The sequence below is a fragment of the Acomys minous genome, assembly GCF_964271855.1.
Source record: "Acomys minous genome assembly, chromosome: 4".
Lineage (NCBI taxonomy): Eukaryota > Metazoa > Chordata > Mammalia > Rodentia > Muridae > Acomys > Acomys minous.
The window spans coordinates 76,151,854-76,176,113 of record NC_140486.1 but is presented as its reverse complement, the minus strand read 5'-3'; the positions used below and the strand labels follow the sequence as shown (position 1 = coordinate 76,176,113).

Genomic DNA, 24,260 nt, shown 5'->3' with positions numbered 1-24,260 from the left:
AGGCGGGCTGCGCCATTTCCGCTGCTCTGGCCGCGATGCCGCCCCGGCTGTGGTGGTTGGTGCTCTGGATGGCGCCTCTGGTCACGCTGCCCGCGGGCGCGGGGCAGGAGGAGGAGGCAGCGATGTCAGGTAACCCCGGCTCCGGGCAAGGGGGCCTCCCTCACGGGCGGCAGGGTCACGCGTGGGCGCGGCCAGGCCCCGCCCCCGACTGTGGGCATCCGGGTGCCTCCCGTTTTGATTTGTTCAGGATCACACCCCGGCACAGCTGGCCCCATGTCACCAGTTTACGTCTGAAACCTTACTTTATCCGTCTCCAGAAATCTCATGAAACTGAAGACTAGAGAAGGATAAAAGCTTTAGTACGAACCGGGAATTCTGTTTCTGATTGGCTGCTGTTGCTATGCAAAACACTGTTGATGCCCGAACCTGGTTGCCTAGGAAGCAGCTCGGAGCTGCTCAGTCTGGGTGCTTAAGATCCTGGCTTAGAAAGTCCTAGCTGCAAAACTCAGTCTTCATTTTATTGCTGGGCAATAAAAGCTCAGCAATTGCTTGTTTGCATTCTCCATTACATTGGTCACCCATTGACTCAAGGGAGTCCATCAAGATGTAGTCTTTTAATTGGATAATCTCCCCACACCAACAAAGTCAGTAGGGTGTCTGAGACTCAGAGAGAGAATGGATGTTGAGTAAGCAGTTATTAGCTTCTGATTACACGTGTTTGTTGAGTGATTACTTTGTACTGTGCAAAAATGAATTGCTTTCATCCCCTTGTCGTCTTATACATATATGCCCATCTTACAGGCTAGGGAGCAAAGAGTAGTAAATACAAGACGCTTGGGAAAATACAAAACACAGTTTGAGGAGGAAGGCTCCTGGCCTGGCAGCAGCCAATTAGAAGAAGTTACAGAGCAGGACACTCAGAGGCCTGAGCCGGAGTGGAATTGTTGGACTCAGCCTGTAGTTGACTCCCCCAGGACCAGTCAGGCACTCTTTACAGACCAGAGTTTTCTCATCAGTAAAACGAGATTGTTTCCATATTTTCCTCTCCTTTTACTTGCTTCAAGGAGCCCAGTTTTTACAGGTTTTGTTGTTGTTGAGGTATACGGTCACCGTACAGCCCTAGCTGACCTGGAGCTTTTTATGTAGACCAGGCTGACCATGAATGTACAGCAGTCCCGCCTCCACCTCCCAGGTCGAGGATGTTGCTTAACTGTCCTCCCATGCGTTAAAGACTCATGGAAGTGGCCACCAGGACTTCCCTGCCTGAGAAGTGTAAGAAATGGACGAGTTGATACAACTTTAGTCCAGAGCTGAGAGAAATGGCCACTCCTGTCTTGCCATTCCGGATAGTCTTTAAATGCACGCAGGAGGTGACAACTGTCCTGCTATGTTCAGTGACACTGTGGGGACCCCCTGATTAGCTGCTGCTACTGGAAAAGCTTAAGCATTAAGGAAGCTAATAAACAAGAAAGCATTAAAGGACTCATTCATTTTTGACTGCTTAACAAAGCAGGTAATGAGCCGGGCGTGGTGGCGCATGCCTTTAATCCCAGCACTTGGGAGGCAGAGGCAGGTGGATTGCTGTGAGTTCGAGGCCAGCCTGGTCTACAAAGCGAGTCCTGGACCGCCAAGGCTACACGGAGAAACCCTGTCTCGAAAAACAAAACAGAACAAACAAAGCAAATGATGTGAGGCCTTTTTTTTTTTTTTTAAATGTGTACAGTCATGCTCCCTTGCCACAGGGGACATATTCTGAGACCTGTGTCGATGAGTGAAAGTACAGAGTGTGGAGCCCCATGTATGTCATTTTCCCTCTCTGGAGCCCTGTATCAATTAGGACAGCTAAGGAGTCACAATGACTAACAATGCAGCAACACTAACAGTATACTCAGCAGTAACTTGAAGCTTATGAATTGTTTATTTCTAGAAATTTCTATTTAATAATTTTGGCTCACATGTTGACCTAAGGTAACTGACGGTAGAAAGTAAACTCACGGAAGGGGAGCCGGTGGCACTGTGGTTCCTGCACTACGTTAGCTGAATGCTATTTAAAGTTCACTGAGGGCTCTGCCTCACTGGTTTGCATAAACCTGACTCGAGGCCTTTGGCAATGTACGTGACTAATTCCATCTGTATGTCTCTTAATCTGTTGAAGACTGAGGGGTAATCCAGAACAAGTTCTAACCAGGAAGTGCCTTATGTACACACTGATGTCAAAACCCAGATTCTGACCACCTCTTGGCCTCCTGTATCTGGGGAGGAGCAAGAAGAATGGTCCTTAGCCAGAGGCTGTAAAGTGTGGCCAGTTACTCTCTAGTTAAGGGCACCCTGGTGACAGAGTGGAAAGGGGCGAAGCTGTGACTTCACACTTGGCTCCCTTCCACGTGGGGCAGGCTGAACATGGGGTGACACTGCTCCCGGGCGTTAAGGGGAGTGCCCAGTGCCCCTCCTCTTGTGTTAACGGTTCTTCGGAGAAATTGGTTCTGCTTTCTCTGGCTGGACTACACTTGCCCAGGTAATCCCCTAATCTTCTCAGAATGCGACACACATTCCTAGGACAAGCACTTGAATGCTGCAGGATACAGAAAGACAGTAAGATAAGAAGCACATGTGGAAGATGAGGACTGTGTAGTCGGCAGGAAGTAGGTGAGTGTAGTTGGGTGTACGTGTTCAGGCATGGCTCAAAGACGGCCTTCCAGAGAAGGTGACAGCAGGGCAAACAGGGTGGCTCTTGACGGTGTAAGCCCTGCCAGCATGGGGGCGAAGATAGTTGCGTTCAAGGAGACCTGAGGCGGAAGTAAGCTGGTACTTTGAGAAGGGTTGGTGCGTTGATATGGCTGGAGCCATCAAGCAAGAGAGGGAGAGGAAGTCAGAAAGGCACTCGAGCCTTTCTAAAGGAGAGTGGATTTTTGTCATGGTGGTATTGGAAGTCATTAGAGCAATGTAATGGCCCCTGAGTGATGCTTTTAGAAGATCTGTGTGCTTGACTAAAGAACGGTTGTAGAGGGCATCACGGGGGTGGTTTTGGAAGTAGATAGAACTTCCTTGAGGCCGTTAGAGTGATCTTAAGTGCACACTGAACATGACTTGCGTAACAGAAGCGTTTGACCCACAGCCGTGCTATAGCCCTGTACTTGCATACACTATCTCGCTTTTAAGAGCTACAAGTATCCCAGTGATGTAGAAGACAGGCTTGGGAGCCCGTGGGAAGCCTTTGTTTGATGGTAGCCTTTGTTTACAAATTCAGTCCTCACAAGAAGATGCTTCCTGTGGACCACAGACACAAAGATTTAAGGTTTCTGTGGGAGTTAGTTCAGCCCTTAAATAATGGGGCTCACCAGGGGAGGAGTTGGCATAACGCTTGGCATCTCTAAGGAAAGTGCCTTTAGCATGAAGCATACCTGGTGACGAAATGCCAAACTGCCAGTGAACATTTGTACCGAGTTCTGGCACACTGGGGCTGTAAACCTGTGACCCCATGTCCTCCTTTCCTCCTGGGGCATGCTCTTTCCCAGTGGTAAATGGATCCCTTATCACGGGGTCACTGTCCAGAGTTTTCAGGTGTAGCTGCCCAATTTAGCTCTGGTTCAGCGACCTTCCGCGAGGTAAAGAGTATGTGATGTGGGAAGGCCAGGTCCGAGACTTTCCATCCCTTGTCCTGTGGCTGAACAGGTAGGACTTCCCAGGTGTGTCACTGTATTCAAGCATCTGCTCAAGCACTTCCGGCTTTTACGTCACATTCGGTGCCCTCCTTCTTTTCTCTGGCTAACTGCCAGTATTAGATGTCCCAAGACTGCTGCTCTGGGCATGTTGCCCTTGGCCTTGAGCTTCGTGCATCTCAGTTGTACCCAAGAGTGGCTCCACCTTGGCTGTCTTATGTGTTCATAGCATCTGTCCTGCTACCTTCTTTGGGTTCAAGCCTACCACGGAGGAATGCATTTTTAATTTTTGCTGCCCTGTGTTTAACAAAGATTCTCCCAAGTGCTTTGAAACCCGGCTCTTGATCTAGACTCTTGTATTTTCAGCTCAGGCTCTGTTGATAAATTTAAAAGCATATGTGTTTGATCACTATGATAAGAGGGGGGGAAAAATGAAAGGATTCATGTGTCACAATAGAGCATCCTAGGCCATTATATAACCGAGCTGTCACTTCGGTTCAGCTGTTTCAGGAGATGGAACTGTGCCTGTCCTTTCTTCAGCCTGTCACAACAGATATTTCAGGCCAGGGCAGATACCAGTTGAACTTAGTCAGCGTTACTCTCCACACGGGTGTAATGATCAACTAGTAGCTACTGGTTACTTAGTCCATTGTAACAGCGTGTTCTGACTTTATTTCAGGGTTGTCTGCAGACGCCCTCCCTGCACTGTGAATGGGCAGAGGGCTTGTTTCTCTACACACCCATGCTCCTTATTCCTATTTTTCAGGGGTGTTTCCTCTTTGACGCACTGTCTGGATCCCAAAGAACTTACTTAGTACAAATTCAAACACAGCAGCAGCCTCAGAAGAAAAATGGCCCACAGTCTTAACTCTTCTGTAGCATTTATCACATTACTACATGAATGCTGCTTGTGCGCACGATAGTACTCACATGTCCATATCCAGCTCCAGCCAAATGTCTTCTTGTCTCTAGAACTAACTGTCCATCATCTTTAGAACCATCAGTGAAACCCGTGTGTGCTTATCTGTCCAGAACTGAGCTCATCTCCTATTCTTCTCACAAATTGACATTTACATTAGCACTTCTGAGCTGGGTAGGTGCCTCGCCATCTCTTTGTTCACCAGAAACCTTCCCAGCTCCATCTCTTTCATCTGCCGAAGCTCCGGAGTGTGCTGGTTTGCCTTCCTAAGAGCTCTGGAATCTGTTCTTCTTCCCGCCTTGGTTCATAGCCTAAGTAATCAAGTCCTTCCTCTCTTCGCCTTGGGACTTGGAGGTGATAAAAGCTTCATCCTGTTGTGGGTGCCTCGGTCTGGGACCTGGTGCCTAGCCTGCCCACAGTTTACGAGGCAGCTGAGTGGAGCCCTTTTTAATGTCATCTGTTTCCTACTGAGCCCTTGCTGCTTACCTGAAGTCCTTCTGTGCTCTGCTTTCAGGGTGAAGCCTGTGTTTGCCTCCAGCTGCAGCCTTACATCTGTTTGCTCCATCCTTGCTTCCTCACCGGTGCTACCGACGTCCCTGAGCTGAGCCGCCATGGCTTTGCTCATCTTCATAATGCTCCCAGTTGTCACCTCTCAGTTCTGATACTGTCTTATTCTTGTACTTTATTCTGGAGTCTCTTTCTAGGAAGCTTCCCTTAACTCTTGCTGTGTACTTTAGGACCAGCTGTTCTCCGTGCATGTATTACGTCATCAGGTGACATAAGAGTACTGGCTCTGGATGTGATATTTTCAGACAGACACCTGCTACATTGGGAAGGACTATAATCACTGTGTATAAGAATTTTTGGTTATGATACTCAAAGCTATGAAAATCTTCTTATGAACACATTAAAAAAAGATTCTGGATAATTAAATACTTAGGAAACCCATTTATTTTATTTTATTTTTTTATCTTTCAGTTCCAAGATGTAAATCTATGAAGGAAACAGACTTAATTAAAACATCCGTGTCAGACTGTTACTGCTACAATCAAAACTTACAGATAGAGTGGATGCATGTGTGGTCAACTGTGCAGGTCAGGACCTGTTCTTTTAATCATGTCTTAAGAGTGTGAAATTAAAGTGCACCACTTTGAGATTTAAAAATACATTTTATATGGCATATAGCTGATCTATCAGGATGATAGACACAGTGGCCTGAGGAGGAGTTATGTGGGAGAGGACATTAACTCCTCTTTATATCTACCCATGTCCTGCCCTGACCGTGCCTAATAAATATACTATCTAAGTCAGTGGTTCTCAACCTGTGGATTCCAACCCCTTTAGGAGTCACCAAAACCCATCAGAAAACACAGACATTTACATTATTATTTATAATAATAGCAAAATTAAGTTATGAGGTAGCAACAAAAACAATTTTATGATTGGGGATCACTGCAACATGAGGTATCAGCATTAGGAAGTATCTTAGTTGTGGTTGCTATTACTGTGATGAAAAACCATGACCAAAAAGCAAGCTGGGGAGAAAAGGGTTTATGCAGCTTACAGGTCCATGCTGTTCTTCGTTATTGAAAGAAGTCAGGACAGGAACGCAAACATGGAGGAACCTGGAGGCAGGGCCTGATGCAGAGGCCATGGAGGGGTGCTGCTTACTGGTTTGCTCCCCCATGGCTTGCTCAGCCTGCTTTCTTATAGCACCCAGGACTACCAGCCAGGGATGGCACCACCCACCATGGGCTGGGCCCTTCCCCCACTGATCACTGATTAAGAAAATGCCTTAGAACTGGATCTCAAAGAGACATTTTTTCAAGTCAGGCGCCTTCCTCTCTGATGACTCTAGTTTGTGTCACGTTGATACACAAAACCAGCCAGGACAGGAAGATTGGGGACCACTGGTCTAAAGTGAACACAGAGCCAGTAATAAAAAGTGATGTGAATAGTTCTCCCTGAGAATGTGACGTCTCAGAAAAACTTTGGTAAAGTGAGTTGCCCAAAAGGTTGACTGCAGAAGGAATACTATAGGCTGACCTCATCCCAGGACATGATGTCGACTTGTACCCTAAACTAGAGAGTATGCTGTTTGAGGCTTATGTGGTTTCTTGTGCCACCGTGCCCAGCATCTTGGACATTTTTGCCATGGAGCTTTTGGGACATGAAAGCTGCAGTAATTCACACCCCACATTCCTATTTATTTATTCTACTCTTTAACAAATGACTCCATAGCTCCCAGCAGCTCTTCCCTCTCTTCATTTCTGGCTGATGATCTTCCCACTTCATTGAAAATTGGAGGTGGGTGGGGCAGAAATCCTCCAAGGAAGAGGAGGCAGAAAGATCATAAGAGCCATTGGGGATGAAACACACCAAGAAAACGAGGCCTTCTAACACAGGAGGGCCAATGGGCAAATGAACTCACAGAGACTGTAGCTGCCTGCCCATGGCCTGTACAGTCCGAGCCACGTGGGGCCCCAACACAGAAGGGAGGGGGATGCAAGCCAAGAATCTTCTTCTCCAATTGACAACTGTTCGTAAAGGAAAATTTAGCTTTCTCCAGCAAAGGCTTACTGGGTATACAAACCACACTTAAGGTCAGGCAGTAGATGAGCAACACCAAATGAACTCCATGATAGTTCTGCAGTTATTTTTTTTTTTTACAGGTCTTTTTGGTTTTGTGTTTTTATGGGATATTTGTATGTGAATGTGTATTTCTGTGTCTATACCTGTTTCTTGTGCTTTTTCTTTGGGTACTTTTTTTCTGTTTGTTTTTATTATTTCCTTACTCATTTTAGATGCCTGTCTTCTTATGAGAGAATAAAGTGCATGAGGATTTGGGGGGGGGGGGAGGATCTGGGAGAACTTGGGATAGGGGCAACCATGGTCAGATTGTATTGAGTGAGAAAAAATCATTTTCAATATAAAGAAATGTAAAAAGTAGAATAGACACTGGAAGTGGTTGAAGAGAAGGAGAGGTCCTCTGAAAGACTCCACCCAGTCAAAGCAGATGCTGAGACTCACAGCCAAACTTTGGGGTAGAACACGGGGAGTCTTATGGAAGAGTTGGGGACTAGGAGGACCTGGAAGGGACAGGAGCGCCACAAGGAGCCAACAAAGCTGGGCTGGGGGTGGGGCTGCTGCAGAGACTGATGCACCAACCGAGGACCGTGACCCTCTGCTCAGATGTAGTCAGTAGGCAGCACAGTCTCCTCGTGGGTCCCGTAATATGGGGGGTAGGGGCTGCCTCTGTCATGGACCCTGATGCGCACTTGTTGATCACTTCCCCTTGGTGAGGCGGCCTTGCCAGGCCACAGAGGAAGAGGATGCAGGCAGTCCTGATGAGGGTTGATAGGCTGGGTCAGATGATAGTGGAGGAGGGCTCCCCCTTTCTGAGGACTGGAGGGGGGAGGGGGAAGACAGAGGGAAGGAAGGTAGGACTGGGAGGACATGAGGGAGGGGACTACAATTGGGATGTAAAGTGAACAAATTAAAAATAAAATTAATTTAAAAAGGGGAAAAAGAAATGTAAAAAGTAGAGATTGAAGTCATGTAGAAAAGGACAAAGAAAAACATCAGAAATGATTGTGGACTAGCTCTTCTCTCAGCGCCTGCAGGCACATGCTCTGCTCCCTGCGTGGAGGACGTTTGTGTGTCTGAGTCCTTGACCGCCCTGAATCACACCCACCCTTGCCTGCTCAAGTCTGCCCCACTAGCATGACCCTGTCCACGACATGATCCCTACAAACAAATACCAGGAACACTTTCCCATTTGTAAAGTGTCAGAATTGTAGGGACTCCATTTTCCCTCTAGCTCTTCTGCTTCTCACAACAGTAAAATTCCTTCTAAAAGTTGATGTCTGCAGCCTGCAGTTCTCCCAGCCTCTGTGAACACCTCCTTGAGTCGGGCGTTTACACAGAAGGCTACCAAGACTAAGTTCTCCAGCACGTCCATGTTGCTAGCGGCTTGACCTGTAAGCTGTGATCATTGTGTCACTCAAGTGTTGGGACTACAGCCATGTGCACTGCCACACTTGGCAAAACATCCACTCCGCAGAGTATCTGTGAACTAAATGCGTACGTGTTCCTGTGTGTTGGGGTGTCCTGGCTTCTTACTCCTCTGCTTGTTTCTTGAAGATCCAAGGGGAAGGTTCTGACTCTGCCTGGATTGGTCTGTTCTTGTTTCTTAGGTAACAGTTTCCAGTTCAGGCCTGCTCAGCATAGTATATACCACAGGAAGTCATAAGTGCCAGCACCCAGAAACCGTCCTATCGTTTATCAGATGTGTGATTCATAACTTTTGGGCACCAGAGGAGTCTAATGAAACGACCATAGTCTTCAGTCCATATGGGGAAACTGTATGCTTCTCTGTAAAGCCTGTTGGGAGGATATTTACCTACGTAGTAAGCGTGAATAGAAAAGGTAAGTCTGTTTTCACTATAATTGACTGGCTTTCCAATGACTTGCCTTGCCTGATCTTTCTGCAACTTTATATACTGACACAAAAGAAAACATCTGTTGTGTATATATGTGTGTTTTTTTTCCAGCTGTGGATTTCAAACTCTTCCTTGTGTTTGTGATGGGCATTTTCCTTTTCATTTATGCCAAGACCTTGAGCCAGTAAGTGCCAGATCTTTATATTTGTAGTGTTCTGTTTTAAAAGTGTAGAGGTTGGTTGTGACTCTGAGCTAAATATTTACACACCACCATGCGTCTGTGGTTCTCGTAGGACTTACAGATAAGCGATAGGTCTGAAGTCAGCGTTTGAATCAACTTGAGAGACAGCAGTGACCAATAACAGAGCTGCACATGGCGCAGGGTGCCTTTGCTTACGTTAGTTCACATCTGTGCATATGTGAACTGGGCACTGGTGTTCTTCGTTGATTGTAGAACCCACACCCATCCTCCCTCAACCTGTTCTCATGAGTGCTGAGGTTTGTGTTCATGTTCTCTGACACCACGTGCTTGCCGCTGTTGCCTTAGCCTTGCCTCCTAGGCCGGCGGGCCTGGTGCAGGGTACTGGGCATGACAGACACTGGCTGTCACCCTGATGCTGTGTTTCCTGTGTCCACCCTCTTCCCAATGCTCACTTGGTGCCCACGTTCCAGCATCGTTCTTCTCACCACTGTTCACTTCGTGGGAACTTCTCCTGTGGTGTGGTCAGGTGTGCGTAGTGTGCCTGCCAGCTTTCCTGACTGGAAGCTGCACGTGTCGAGACAGAGGAGAGCCTAGAACCCTGGTCCTGCGTGCTGATGCGCTGGGCTGCTGCCCTGAATCCTCCAGCAGCCGGCTTGCTTGGAATAGTCGGTTTTCTTCTTCATATCTCAGTTTTCCCCTCTGTGAGGCTTACCCGTGGGCCCCTGGGAATTCATGGAAAGCTCTCAGGAGAGTGCTTGCCGTGTGACAGGAACACAGGACTTGTTGGAAGACATTCTGAATACAGAAGTTACTGTGGACATGCCACAGCAGTCTACTTACTGAAATTTTCGAGTGCCCATTTCAATTTTATGTATATGGGCTGTGAGCAAGGTTTTTCTCTTGAGCTTTTCTTCCCTATTGGCTGCTGTTGCCACATTGAACATTCTGAATTTATTTTCTGTTTTTATTGCTGAAGTGCAGCTTGGTGCTTATGTGGCCTTTTTCTGTCTTGACAGAAGCTCTGTTTTCTATTACTCTTCGGGCACCGTGTTAGGCGTTGTAATGACACCGGTCTTTGTCCTTCTGATGACTAAGAGACACGTTCCGAAGGTAGGTATTCTGTGTGCAAATAAGTGCGGGATGGGATCTAAGAGTTTACAGACATGAAAAATTAATCAAAATTAATCCATATGATACTTGCTAAGCCCATCTATGCTCTCCTGCTATATAAATCGACCTTCAAATATATCTATTCATTAGCAATATATAGGATTATATTAAGTTTGGTGACATTTTTGTGACCTTTTTATGAAGTGTATCTTGGCAGAATGACCCCGAGACTTGGGAGGTTCATATAACAGTTGCGCTGCATCCAGCTTTTTTTTTTTTTGTCCTTGTTGGCTCTACTCTACACCTTCAATGAATTGATGTCCTAAAGGATAAATAATATCAATTCATGATGATAACTTTATGGTTGCTCTGAGTAAAGCTCTAAATACTGACATTATTTTGAGATAAATTTTTAGTAGTAGCGCTCTCCAAGTCTGATGTACATGCTAGACACCCACGGGGCTTGTTAAAATGTCAGTTCTGGTCTGGCAGTGGGACCTGACCCTACGTGCCTGCCATTAAACTTCTATGCCAAAATGTCTCTCCCCCTCTGAAAGACCATGGCTTGAACAGTGAGACGCAGGGAGTATCAGATAAGTACGTGACGGAGACTTGACCTAGACATTTCTAGCACAAAGAATTTGTTTGTTTGTTTGCTTCTATTTTTATGAGATCAGATGAACCAATATATGTCTATATTGTGTCATTTATTTTCTTCCGCACACAGTATAGCACGTTTGGGGCGCTAATGGTTGGTTGTTGGTTTGCTTCAGTTTATGTTTTGTGCCAGCTGATGGAAGACCTGAAGTGGCTGTGGTGTGAAAACAGAATGTATGTATTAGGTAGGTAAATACACAGAGACCCTGCTGTCACCGGTTAGACTGAAAAGTGCGAGCAGAGGGCTTCTGGCTGATGTCTCTCTCCACACACATTTCATTTGATGTAATAAGGCGAGGTGCTTTAAAAATAACATTTCCTTTCCATGGTGGGTGCTGTACTTCATTTAGACCCATTTTAAACCTTTTTCCTCTATAACCTTCCTTAGTTTCCTGTACAGATCATCAAGAGAGTAAATGCTTGAGAACTGCAGCTGGGCTTTAACCGCATGTCAGCCGTGGTAGAAAAGCCTGCCTAAAGGGTGGCTCGCCCAGCCCGCAGTTTTCTTCATGTACTCTGTATGTGAAGAAATTATGTGGAAATTGCAACTAATGAAAACTTGACTTTTCAGAAAGAGAGGATTAAAAACTCCATTAATTCTCTTGTTCTACATTATAAAAATTCTTTCATTGTGTTGGGTAATAGTGAGATATGGAGACCTATTAACATGAGATTTCACATATAAGGGCAATGTTACTAAAAAAAAAAGCAATTCATTCTTGAAGACTTTATTTTTAGCCCATTTTCCTATTATATTAAAGTATAATTTACTCATAACATGGAATATTCCTATAACTTTACTCTTTGTCTCCAAAACCAAGAGCATTTTTCTGTATAACTATTTATTACAGTTGCAGGCGCTAGGGGTTGGGCGGCCCTGGGGCCTCGCGCGTGCTCAGCATCTGCTGTTCTGCTGAGCTACACCCAACCTCACCAGTAGATGTTAAAGACTAACAATTGCATAGCGTCACCTATCGCCCAGGTCATACTGAGATTTCGAGTTACCCGTGTTGGCTGTCTGTATAGCCTGCATGTTGTGCTGAAGCAGCCAGCTGGCCAGGAGGCCAGGCAACTCTGGTGCCTCACAAAGGTGTGCTGGAGAAGCCCGATACAGTGTCCTGTGAGAGTCCCCTCTCTGCATCCCTGTCGTGCCGTTTTGTGGCATCAGTTAGCTTGTGTATTTCTCCTCTCTATCTACTGTAAATAAGAAATTGAACCTCAAAGTTTGCTTAGAAACAAATTTAGCTCTTATGATGGGAATCATTAGAAGCGATGTACACTTACCATCTGCTAGCACTGGGAACAAAGTATCAGGTGGTCACATCATTGGTAATGATGGACTGGGTGGCCAACTGATTGGTCCTCTATAAAACTACATTCTCCTTGAGTGACTGGAAGGTAAAAATGAAAAACAGTGTTTATAGCAAAGTGTGGCTTACCAAAGCAATCATGAAACCATTTGTCCACCATGGACCCTGGGCATAAAAATAGATTATCATACATACTTTTGAGTGTGTATCTTACATTATAACAAAAGTCAGCCTGTCAGGCTGGAGAGATAGCTCAGTGGTTTAGAGTAATTGCTGCTTTTCCAGAGGCCTCAAGTTTGGTTTTCAGCCCTTAGACTGGTTAGCTTATCACTGCCTGTCATCCATTTCCAAGGTATCTGATATCTTCTTCTGTCCCTTGTACGTGGACATGGACGCACATGGATGACGACAACTGCTGCTGCTGCTACTACTACTACTACTACTACTAATAATAATAATAATGTAATAATACTAATAAAATAATAATAGTAAATAATAGTAATATGACTTTAAAGGCCAGCCACAGCCCTTGTACAGTAAGCGCTCAAGCACTAGGACTAATGAGCTGCAGATGCTTTTTCAAACTTCACTGGGAAAAGGAAACGTTTTTTTGTTAGTTTTCTTACTTTTTTAGTTTAAAGTAGATGTTCTTTTTCAGTCACGGCTCTGCCAGGTTTTCCACGTCAGTTTTCAAGTTGAAGCTTAAATTGTGGCCCTTCTTCTGTGTCTCCAGGCTACGTCTTGGTTGTCGGACTCTTCAGCTTTGCCGCCTGTTACAGTCACGGGCCTCTCACTGATGACGGGAGCAGAGGCCTTCTGATGTGGACGCTGCGGTTGCTCTCCCTGGCTCTGGTCTACAGTGGTGTGGCCGTGCCTCAGTTTGCCTGTGCTGCTGCGACCCTCCTCCTCCTTTCCAGGGGTCTGCACTATCCACTCAGAGCACTCGGCTGTCTGAGGCGGTGGGTATCTTTTCTGTGGCTACCACAGCTAACATTTTGAGTTCTGGTTTTATTGCTTGTTTGAGAGATGGTTACATCTTACAAGTAATTATGTTTGTTGTTGTTTGTGTGTTTGTTTTGGGTGTTTCAAGACAGGATTTTTTGTGTAGCCTTGGCTGTCCTGGAACTCAGTCTGTAAACCAGACTGGCCTGTAATTCAAGAGATCCGCCTGCCTCTGCCTCCTGAGTGCTGGGATTAAAGGTGTGCACCGTCACCGCCCGGCCCGTACTTAAGTTTAATCTGGAGGCCTCACTCTGAAAGAACAGGAGGAAAGACATCGCTAAGCATTTGCTCCGGTTTTCGTTGCGTTGTAACACCAATTACTCCGTAGTTAGAGCTCCCTAAAATCAGTGCCAAATTGCTTGGGCTCTGGGTTGCACAAACCCTTACTTTTATCAGACATTTCTTTTCACTAGAGCCAGTATTGCTATAGTGATATTATTAATAGTGCTCATGAGATAAGAACTGGGGGAAGACGAAGTATAAATGATTGGAAGCAGTTATTCAATTCATTCTTATTATGGGCTGGCTTTGTTTTAGGTTTTGAATTAAAGCTTAAGCCTCTACTAAAGAAAGAAAAGGTCACTTCTGCTGACCCAATATTGTATTTCCTTAGCATGGGCAATTGTGTCAGACACACAGATGGATAGGGTCCTGCCCTTGAGGTGCATTGTGGAACATGGGCATGCATTTATATATCTGCTGCCTTTAAAAAAAAAAAAAAGATGTGGGGTATATGTGTGTGTGTGTGTGTGTGTGTGTGTGTGTGTGTGTGTATGCACATGCACACCTGCCTTATATTTATGGGTATCCAGAATGTCCAGAAGAGGGCGTTAGATCCTGTGGAGCTGGAATTACGGGCATTTGGGCGCCCATACTGCAGCCTCTGCAGGAGCAGTTGGCATTCTCAGCCGCTAAGCCGTCTTTCCTGCCCCCACACTTCTGTATCCTTTAACTATGAGAACAAAGCTTGCCCAGGGGCTAACGTGGTGTTAGTCCAGGAATAACATTCCTGGGTTGAATGTTAACTAATGGCCCAGAGTAGCCCTTGAACCAACGTGCATTCCTGTCAGAGAAAAGGCCCCATGTAGTGTGTCGCCAGGCAATGGTGCTCTCAGTGCAGTGACTGAGCTGTGCTCTGGTGGGACTGCATGGGGTGGGTTAGTGCCACAGGCTGCACTGAGGAGTATAGCCTGGTTCTGCATGTGGGAGCTGGTGGGGGTCTAACCAGTTTGCATTTCCATTAGTTCTCTCTGATGCCTCCCTAGACAGAATGTGTAAATCCAAAAGTTTGGGCTCAGGCACGAGTGAGGCAGTGGGCAGCCAATAGGACTATGGGAAAGTCTGTACTGCGTCCAGCAGTTAAAACCTGTAGGAGCTGCGTGCCAGCTCCTGCTTTCAGATCTGATATTCCAGAAGAACTGCAAATGTAGACTGGAATTCAAATGTAATCCCTGCAGTGTAAATGTTGGCAGTTAATCTAATGAAAAATAAAAAATAGACCTGACAGACAAAAATCAAGCTAGAGGCTGGTAATCGTTGGCTGATGGGGTAGACGTCTCTGCTTTCTAGCAACAGGGTTGTTAACAGGGAAATGGCTCCTGTAGCAAGGGACATTCTTAGGCACCCTTGGGGTCTAGGCAGGCACATGAGGAAAGTGAAGAGAGTGAGATTAAGGCTGGTAAGGGAGTTAATAGACGTTTGGTAAATGGCTGTGAGGAAGGACACTCCATGGTGACTGGTAGTTTATGGATCTGTTGGCTGCATGTATGGCCACATCACTGGAGTAAAGGGGTCAGTGACAGTGAAGGTAGTGACAGGCTGAAAGGTAGCAGTGGGAGGCATTGAGGCCAAGCAGCTTCTCTCTTTGCCATCATCTGGAATTACCAGAGGCCCCTCCACCAGGAGGAGGCTGCCTGCTGCACGCCCTCCAGGCCACCGTCTTTACCAGGCTCCTTCCCTTAGCTACCCATCTGCCTTGCCAGTAGCAAGTGTGTCTCCTCATTTGCCCTATGGCTCCATCATGTATCTGTGGGGCAGTGTGTAATCATCCATATCTATTGCTATGCTGTCTCCTTTAAATTTTGCTAAGTAATAATTATATGAAACCATAGGACTAAAGTAGGAATCTATAAGCTAAATAATAAATCAGACACTGTTTTGACTTATGTATCACACTTTCTAGTTTTCAAAGTGCCGTCTACATATATGTTAAAATATATCATAACTATTTTTTTATACTGCTGAGCAATTTGTATAAATATCCCACTTCTTCTATAAGTGACATATAAGGCAATGGCACTGCTGTCCTTTTCATGTGACACAGTGATGCAGAACCGGAAAGGCATTGACCAAGGTCAGGCAGTGAGTGAGTCCTCAACCCCGTTGAGCTCCAGTTGTTTGGGTCAGAACCTGGGTTTTCCTTGTAGGGAACCTGGCTAGGTGTCCAGAAAAGGAGACAGAAGCAATGGCACTGGTTCTTCAACCCAGTTCATCAACCATTAGACCAGCCCTAAAAAGTAAAAGATCTCAGCCCTCAGGTGTGTGTGTGTGTGTGTGTGTGTGTGTGTGTGTGTGTGTGTGTGTGTTTAAACCCTGGAAGAGCTCTACTAAAGTTATATTTGAAATTACTTGCAAACATTTTTTAAGATTCACTGATGAATGTAGCACAAGTGTTACTTAAAACCTTATCAGGAATATGTCTTTATTGGCATCTTTAATTCCTAAAGTACAGATTGCTATATTACTATCATACGTATCCCTATTCTGACTGGGAGAGAAAATCTAGTTTCTGGCTTCTTAGTGTATATGTAGCCAAAGAAGAGATAATGCAAGTTCTCTGCCATAACAGACCTTTGTGCAGGGTTTCTTTTGTGTGCCAGGTTAATCAGGAGTCCAGCCACTAGGTGGGAGTGATACCGCACAAAGCCAACAAGTGATGGATGTCCCTGTTGGTCTCCATAAAAGGGCACAATGAAAGCTTGCTTCTGTTGGTGTCAAAGATAATTGACTGGCAAAGCAAGATGCCAGGTGTTTTGTCTAATTGATTGATTAGAAAACATTGAAAAATATAATCAACATCTCAGTCAGAAATTGACTCTAAAAGGCCTTAGGACACCGCCAGGCTGGCAGAGAAGTCGGGAAGCACAGTAGGCCCACAATCCCATTCTTTCGTCCTTAGTCAGAGAAGAACTGCAGAAAGTCAAGACGTCTAGTTTTGTGTATCACAAGGACTGAGCTGGCCAGGAATCAGGCAGCCGATGTCGTGTGTTTTAGGAAGATGAGGCCGTGGTTCACCACAGAGCCGCTGGTGCTGAGGTACCTCAGTGATGACGAGTACAGGGAACAAACTGAGGCCGAAACAGCCCGCGCCCTCGAGGAGCTGCGCCGCGCCTGCTGCAGGCCCGACTTCCCTTCCTGGCTGGCTGTCTCCAGACTCCAGGCTCCTCAAAAGTAAGTCCTGCCCTGGCCACAGCTCGTGTTCTGAGTGATCTGAAAGTCACACAGTATTTGGGGGCCATGCATTTCTGATGAGAAGCAGCCATTGCTTTTGGTCAGATCTTACAGCAGAATTTTGGCCATTCTGCTTCCTGGGTGCTCTGGCTCGGCCAGGGCGCTGCTGAGGTCTGAGGTGTCACGCAGATCTGAGCGAGGGAGGCATCGGCAGAGAAGGCTGAACAATACACTGCACTCAAGGACCGGGGAAGAGATGAGTGAATGACGGGGTACACACCTGCCTGGTGCATAAACCTGCCCACACTCCCACCTTCCCCTGCAGAGCTGTCTGCAGAGGAATCACCCGCCCTTCCCTGTACACGGTGTCAATGCCACCATCCTCAGCTGACACGAGTCAAATTCAGGTAAAGGGAATAAGTAGAGAGGCACACATCATCTTTCAGATAAGCCTCTGTGACAGAATTAACTGTTGAAAACACACTTTTCTCAGGTTTGCAGCCTTTGTTCTCGGAGCCAGCCACTTGTCACCAGAGGAAGTCAGCGCACATGAGAAGCAGTATGGCCTTGGGGGTGCCTTCTTAGAAGAGCAGCTCTTTAGCCTGCAGACTGACGGTCTACCTGCAAGTTGACTTCGTTCTGAACAGCAAAGTGGGCAAAAGGCAAAGACCCTATCACAGCTGGGCGGAACCCGCCTGGTGGGGAGAGAGCATGCGCTGCAGAGAAAACTAAGCCACGCAAAGGAGGAGAACCACGTTCGCTGAGGAGAGCATCCTCTTGGCAGCTCACTCACTGTGCTGTAGGTGTCAGGAAGACTCTAAGAATCAGTGCCATTTGCCTTGACCAAAGACCTTCATTGGAGCTTTGGAAACCGTTGCTTAGGACTGGTGAGCAGGGTGTGATGCCTTCCCATCACCAGGCACGACCTGCTCTCCCGGTGCCCTGAAGCTCGGTCGGAAGGCTGCATTAATCTTCCTCCGTCTCATCACCGTCAGTGCTTCCTAAAGCGCTCTCCATGTGAGACTAGAAGGTGCTGTTGAAGGAATTCTGAGCCGGCACGTGCAGGCTTCTCAGCCTTTAGTGGTGCGAACGTAGTGTGGGTCTCCTAAAAGGCAGACCTCATATACAAGGGATTCCGGCTTACTGACCGGAAACCATTTCTCATGAGATTAATAATCTTTAGGACTCATGTTTGGAAACGCTATTGCTGGTGGAATTTAGGTTTGAGCATCAGGACAGAAGTCTCCTCAGCAGCCTTGGCAGCACTCCAGCCCTGGTGCATGCTGGGACTCAGGAATAAGACACTTACTCACATGCTGGCCCAGGGCTCTGTCCCTGCAACCTTGCTCTCATGGTGTTGGTGCCAAGTCTTTTTTTTTTTTAATATTAGTCAATTAGCTACTTAATAACTGTGACTAAAAAGAAACTTTTTTAGAGTGATATTTAATGTTTTGACAAGATTTTATATGCAAACAGATTAAAAATTATAATTTTGTACTTTTTATATATTGAAATTGAAAGCATTTGTGACCTTTTGAGATTTATTTTTAAATACTGATTATATACATTTGCAATGATTTCTCACAAAATAGATTTATGATTTTTTTTAACGGAGCATGAATGTTCGTTTATTGATCCATGTTAAACCCCAGCATGAACTGAGCCACTGACTGTGCTTTGACTCCAAGGAAAGGAGTGGAAACTCTGGGTTGAAGGCCTGAGCATGGTGAACACTAAAGACAGCCCTCCCTGATCCTCTGCGAATCAAATGCAGAGTTGGCTTTTTTATAATGTGATGATTAAAAAAATATCATGAGAAATCCTCTTTTTTTAAAAAGGGCACAGTGAGGCGGGGACACACAGAGTTTGCCTTTGTCATTTCCTGAGACTTTTTGGAACTTTCTAGATTTACTCTTAAATAATACTCCCTTTGAAGCGTTTTCTGTGTCAGTGTTTCTGGCTCTGCGTTTTGACAGACATATCTAATATCAGGAGTCTTTTCCCTTTCCTTAGAAACTTCACTCAGTTCCATCTGTGCCTCTACATGGACGTGGAGTTTTTTAAAAAGTCAAAGAATGGAATCTGGAGAGATGGCTCAGCCATTAGGAGCCTTGCAGAGCACCTGAGTTCAGCCCCCAGCATCCATGCGGCCTGGCAGCTCACAGCCACACGTAACCCCAGTGCCAGGGGGTCTGATATCCTCTTCTAAGTACGCAGGCACCTGGCATGCATGTGTTGCAGTATGTGCACACAGGCAGAACACTCACGTGTAAGGGGGTGTGCTTCCATGCCTTTGGTGACGATGTTGCAGGTATAGATAGGAGTTCTGCGTCAGTCCGTTAGAGCTTAGTGAGGTTGTTGTTTTCTGTAACTCAATGGTGGTATGTTGTTGCAAGCTAGGTGTGTTAGGCCTTGTGCATAGCCATGTTATCTCACTAAGCAGTTGGTCCAGTGTAGAATGTATTTGTGTGGGGGTGACACACCTGCTGAGCCAGTAGCGACCACACTGCGAAGCAGCAGCTCCTGACAGCTCCAAGCCGGGATACCACAATGAAAACAGGCAGTATTTCAGGATGCTGTTTTTCCTGCTTATTTCTGGAAGGCATCTTAGACCTATCAGATTGTTTTGTGACAGCTGTGGGAAGCTAAACAAAGTGTTTCTGGTAAATGTTTGGGGGGGGGCTTGTATCCTCTTTTTCCGTGTTTGTTATAAATCCCAGTCACAGCCCTGCTCCCCACTGAGCTTTGCACAGTCTTCCCTCTTGACCTTGCTCCGCCCCTCAGTCCCTTTTCCTTCCTCCACTTTCTGGAGGTCTTTAAACATAATGACCATTCAGCTAGGGACTGCCCCTCGGTGGCAGCTAGTGTTGTGTTTCACACCTTCCTGGTGTGAGCACACACACGCACACTGGAACCCTGTGCCCTGCCCTTGCTTAAAGCAGCTGCCTCCCGAAGGCTTCCTGTTAGGAGCAAGTTGGACTGCTTGACGCCAGATGTGTGGGTGAGAAGCAGTGGGCGGCCATGCTTAAATGGCTCGAAAATCGTTATCATTTAAATGTTATTTTTAAAGGGTTTTAAAACACATTTTACAAGCACAAAAAATGCTTTTGTGAATTAGTTATATAGTTTGCCAAGAATACTTAGTGCTGAGTTATAGGGGATTGGCCGTGTTACAGGAAAATATTTAAATGTATGACTTTTTCGACTCTCTGGAAATTTAAGAGATTAAATATTTTGGCGTAGCTGGTGGGTTGCATCAGTATTTCTGAACATGTACGTAGCTTAAGACCCACAGCTGATGTTGATAAATAACCCAAGTAGGACTCACATTATCTTTTATTTGATGATTCTCCAGAATTAGATGTGTAATTTTCTGGATTAGCTTTTCTGTCTAACTGACAGTGGGATCCTATGCATAGATAAACATGGGATGTAGGGTTTGGTGGAGCCTGCAGTAAGGCAGGCATCTTCCGATGTGATGTGAACAAGCTGTCATCCCGGACTCCCCACTGGGTGGCACTGCATGGACAGACGAGGTACCATTTCAGGCCCTCACTCATAGCTGACTCTCTCTAGAAGACCTGCCTCCCATTAACCAGTCTATAGTCTGTTCAGTGTTTCACACTTTGTACGTGGCAAAGACGCCGAGACTCACATGACCAGCAGATTCTGTCTCAAAAGACAGATGGGTCTGTACCATTTAGTCTCTCATTGAAACCTCAGATTTATACAGGAGGCCCCGAGGCCCATATAAATTATCACTGACACTTCAGTCCAGACAGATGTCTGGCCACAGTGCCCACAGTTTTACCCCTAGCACCATGAGGTCTCTGAGTTGCTGTATTAAAACTGATCTGGAGCCGCAGTGGGTGAAGTGTGTGAGCAGCCGCAAGCAGGTAGGAGTCTGGCTTACATTTTGCCAGGTAGCAGCGAGGAACTCCTTTTTGTAAGCCACGGCTGTCGTGCGTAAACTATGTAATTTCTGACCCTTTTATCCTGTTCTTGTACAAGCATCCCTTTCCCAGCTGCCCGCTGGTTTAGACGTTTTACATCAGGCATTCTTTTTAAGGCTTTGAAGAAACAGTCCATGAGTAGTTTAGAGTTTCCGATGTAGCCCATGTCTTGTCTCAGGCACCGAAGGCTGATGGACGTCTGGATGGGACGTCACTATTTTCCTTTCCTGTAATAGTCTCTCGTAGTCATACCCTCAGCCTCTGAGAGTAACTTCCCCTCGGGTCCAAGTGCTCTTGCAGAGGGTGGGGAGTGAAGGGCCTGCGACTTCCCACAGGGGATGTCTTCCCACAAACTGTGCTGTCTAGTATGGCAGTTTACCCCGCCGGAAGTGGTTTAATATCAGAGACCCAATTTTTCAGAGACACACTAGCCACATTCCAAGTGTAAGAGTCACAGGCAGCTCATGACACTCACACTGGGACAGCAAAAGTAAAGAAGCCCCGGTCTTTTCAGGAAGGTGTACTAGGGTAAGGCTAGTGCTTGGGAATGTCTGGAAATCACGATAAATAAACACACGTGGGTTTCCGGCACACCCCGCTCAGGGCAGGGCTGTCTGTGGCTTCTACTTGCATGGGGAGGTGGTAAGCAGAGCGAGGGCTCTGGTGTTAGCAAAATTTTCACTCTGAATCCCGGCTCTGCGACCATAAACTTAGGCCCTGTTACCTGAGAATCCTCGGTTGTAGGGAGGATGGTGCTGTATACCAGGTAGGGCTTTAAAGAAACAAAGACAAACGAAAATCTCAGCACACAGAGCGGATGAGCTTCTCCCTCTGCCATGCTCCACTTAACTAATGTGCTGGGGGCATGTTGCTTAGGCAGTGGTCCCGGGGGCAAGCTGCAAATCCCAGAACTTAAGCCACCTGCCTGTTTCCCACAGCCACAGCACGAGGGTTTTGAAGTAACGCTGTGCTGCGGATGGCTTTTTGGGTCTACTGCCGTTTGTGATGTGCTGTTACTCTGCTCTGCTCAAGGCTTTAAGACTAGTCTAGTAATTAGCAGTCAACCAGTGCGGGTTCACGGGGAACTCTGGGTAACTTACTGCTGCTCCAGGCATAGGGGAGCAGGCAGGTCACTACGGAAGTGATTGTCAGCCTGGGTTTTGACACCCCTGAGAACCTCCAGGGGTCTCCAGAGGGGCTATAAAATTCTCAAATCAAGTTTCATTGGAATCCACTTTAATAGTTGTTAAGTGACATATGGCACTTTAAGGACAGGAAGAAAAAGTCACAAAGTCCACAAACTCATGAGTGTCAGCTCAAAAGGCTGGAAATTACTGCATTGTTGGATCGATGCTCACAGTAAACACTTCGTAACAAAGGCATGTTGAATTTGGTGTCATTCTTCACAGAGCAGAGGAGTTTTTTTCACTTGTTTGGTCACGTTTTTTTAAGAAATATTTAAAAATGGTATTTGCTTTTTAATTTCAACACGTCCACTGTGCATCTCCCAAAACAGCAGGCTTTTCAAAGAAATTAACCAGAACTGTAAACACAAGATACAAAGTTCTGACTCCCTAAGGTCAGTTTCACAAATCCACATACTGTACATTCATAGGTGGGGCTCAGCCTGTCCCCCACTTCATTTCTGTAATTACACAAGCAGAATAAATACATCAGATTTTAAAGGTCACTTAAAAATGAGTCATGGTGACTGACAGTACAGTACCGCGCAAGTGCAAAAATCACCATTTGCTGGATTGTTTCCCCCCGTTTTCAGCTGTGTTTTGTGGTGAATCTGGACATCCACGCACGCGCAGAATGTCTCCTCCCAGAGTCAGGGGCGGGCGGCCTGACGCGTGGGAGCCTCCACATTACAGACAATCTGTCTGCAAGGGCCGGAGGGTAATGAGAGCCTCCCACTTCTAACTCTTCCCTCGCGCTCGTTCTCAATGCCCGTCCACAGTACGACTGCCCTTCCTTCGGCCCCGGCAGCATCCCCCCTCCACAGGCTCCACAGGCTTCGCACCGCAGGACCAGGCACTGTGTGTGTGTGACACCCAGACCTGGCCTGTCCGGTGGTAACAGCTATACCCAAAGCTAAAGGTTCCAGTGTGTGACTGAGTGGGGGAGAGGAACGTGCCAAGATTCCCTTTTAAGTCATCAGAAAGTCCTTCTTACGCCCAGAATGCTCGGTCCTGGCTTCCGGTGTACTACCTCGCAAACAACACAGACCTATGTATGTTTTAAACATTGTGTCCTTCCCCAGGCACTTAAATCTTATCCTGCTCTTGGTAAATAGAACTTTTTAACTTAATGCTTGGGAACCCAGCAAGTTGCTTTTCATTCCATTAGCTCGTTAGGCCCCAGTCACTGTAAGATACAGCAACAGAGGCTGTTACAGTAGGATGTGCTTAGTAAAGCCTGTCTGTCAAGTCTTAGGATACTGAGTTGGTGGGATTTGGTGAAATGTTTGCTCACGTCTGCTCATCCTCACAGCCCATTGCAACAAAGGCATCTTAAAGCTCAGCTCAGCGTGCAGTAGTCAGTAACGGCTTGGCTACTCAAGGAGCTACTTTCACTATATACTGTGTGCATATAAAAATATATTTGCTAGAGATGTGCAAAGTTCAGTGAAACTTTGAACTTCTTTGAACAACAAAAAAAAAATGTGTGTTCTACTAACTTCCATCTGGTTCCCTTTGAAATAAGCCTTATAATTTTTAAAATGCTTTTCTTCAAGTCAAATAGAACTATAGATAGACTCTTCTTACTTTTCACTAAGAACCCAATATTTAGAATAAATAACCAGGAAAGGGAGATGAAATCCCTGTTGAGCTTGAGACCCTTTCTGTTGCCCAACTTGGTATGAATTCTGCTTCCCACCCTTATACCCTGGCAGAGAAGTTAGGTCAGACCTAACCAACCAAGAGCAGGGCGTCCTCACTCAGCATTGCTCATCTGTGTCTCTACAGGACTGTGGAGGTTTCCTTCTTCCTGCCAGCACGTACTGTAGTGTGAGTGTGTGTGTGTGCGCGCGCACACGTGTGTGTGTGTGTGTGTGTGTGTGTGTGTGTGTTCCACAGTAATGAATGAGTAGATATTTAGAAGCGTATGCAGTGTGGTGCTCCCTTGGGGAGGCATGTTCAGGGGTGGGGGGCCTCGCCCTCTATCCTGGCTGAGGTGCCATGCAGGGTGTGAGATGATCAGGAGCCCTCAGTGTTCTCCTGCAGCGGCCTGGGCCTGCTGCTCCCCACTCTCCTCTACGTGTGGGGCAGAACTGGGGCAAGCGGGGCTGGGCTGCGTTGGAGATGCTGCTGTGTCTAGGAATGGCTGGTTTCTAGGCGGGTCAGAGTGAGTCTCACATGGGACGCGTTGGGCTCCACCAGCTGGAGAAACTTCCCGATTCTCATTGGTCCCCTGGAAGGAAAAAAAAAGTTCCATGATGTTTGAGAAAGAATATATCTAACCCACTGTAAATGTTTTCAAGAACACAGCAAACGTGGCGATCTCGAAGAGCCCACAAGGCGCCAGTGCATAAAAGAATAGGATGGACATC

At 46.4% G+C, this 24,260-nt stretch overlaps 2 protein-coding genes across 4 annotated transcripts in view; one reads left to right on the top strand and one right to left on the bottom strand.

Annotated features, from left to right (window-relative positions):
* NEMP2 (nuclear envelope integral membrane protein 2) lies at positions 1–18,359 on the top strand. Its single transcript, XM_084778877.1, has 9 exons — positions 1–129; positions 5,557–5,672; positions 8,775–9,006; positions 9,132–9,204; positions 10,239–10,332; positions 11,060–11,174; positions 13,033–13,258; positions 16,575–16,751; positions 17,245–18,359. The coding sequence occupies exons 1-9, from the start codon at positions 36–38 to the stop codon at positions 17,381–17,383; spliced, it is 1,266 nt and encodes a 421-aa protein (XP_084635003.1). The 5' UTR covers positions 1–35; the 3' UTR covers positions 17,384–18,359.
* Positions 18,360–21,923: 3,564 nt separating this feature from the next.
* Positions 21,924–24,260, bottom strand: part of MFSD6 (major facilitator superfamily domain containing 6) — a 77,702-nt gene continuing 75,365 nt past the window's right edge. For 2 of the 3 annotated variants that reach the window (XM_084780090.1, XM_084780091.1), the window contains exon 7: positions 21,924–24,121. In XM_084780090.1, the coding sequence (XP_084636216.1) occupies positions 23,918–24,121 (204 nt within the window). In that variant the 3' untranslated portion in view covers positions 21,924–23,917. The remainder of the gene's footprint in view (positions 24,122–24,260) is intronic. The other variant, XM_084780092.1, reaches the window with a different exon arrangement.

What these genes read in the sequence shown, in the direction of transcription:
- NEMP2 (XM_084778877.1), top strand. Translation starts at nt 36, where the DNA reads ATGCCGCCCCGGCTGTGGTGGTTGGTGCTCTGGATGGCGCCTCTGGTC. An exon ending in AGTAAGCGTGAATAGAAAAG is followed by an intron (nt 9,007 to 9,131) that starts GTAAGTCTGTTT and finishes TTTTTTTTCCAG; the next exon opens with CTGTGGATTTCAAACTCTTC. An exon ending in GCACTCGGCTGTCTGAGGCG is followed by an intron (nt 13,259 to 16,574) that starts GTGGGTATCTTT and finishes CGTGTGTTTTAG; the next exon opens with GAAGATGAGGCCGTGGTTCA.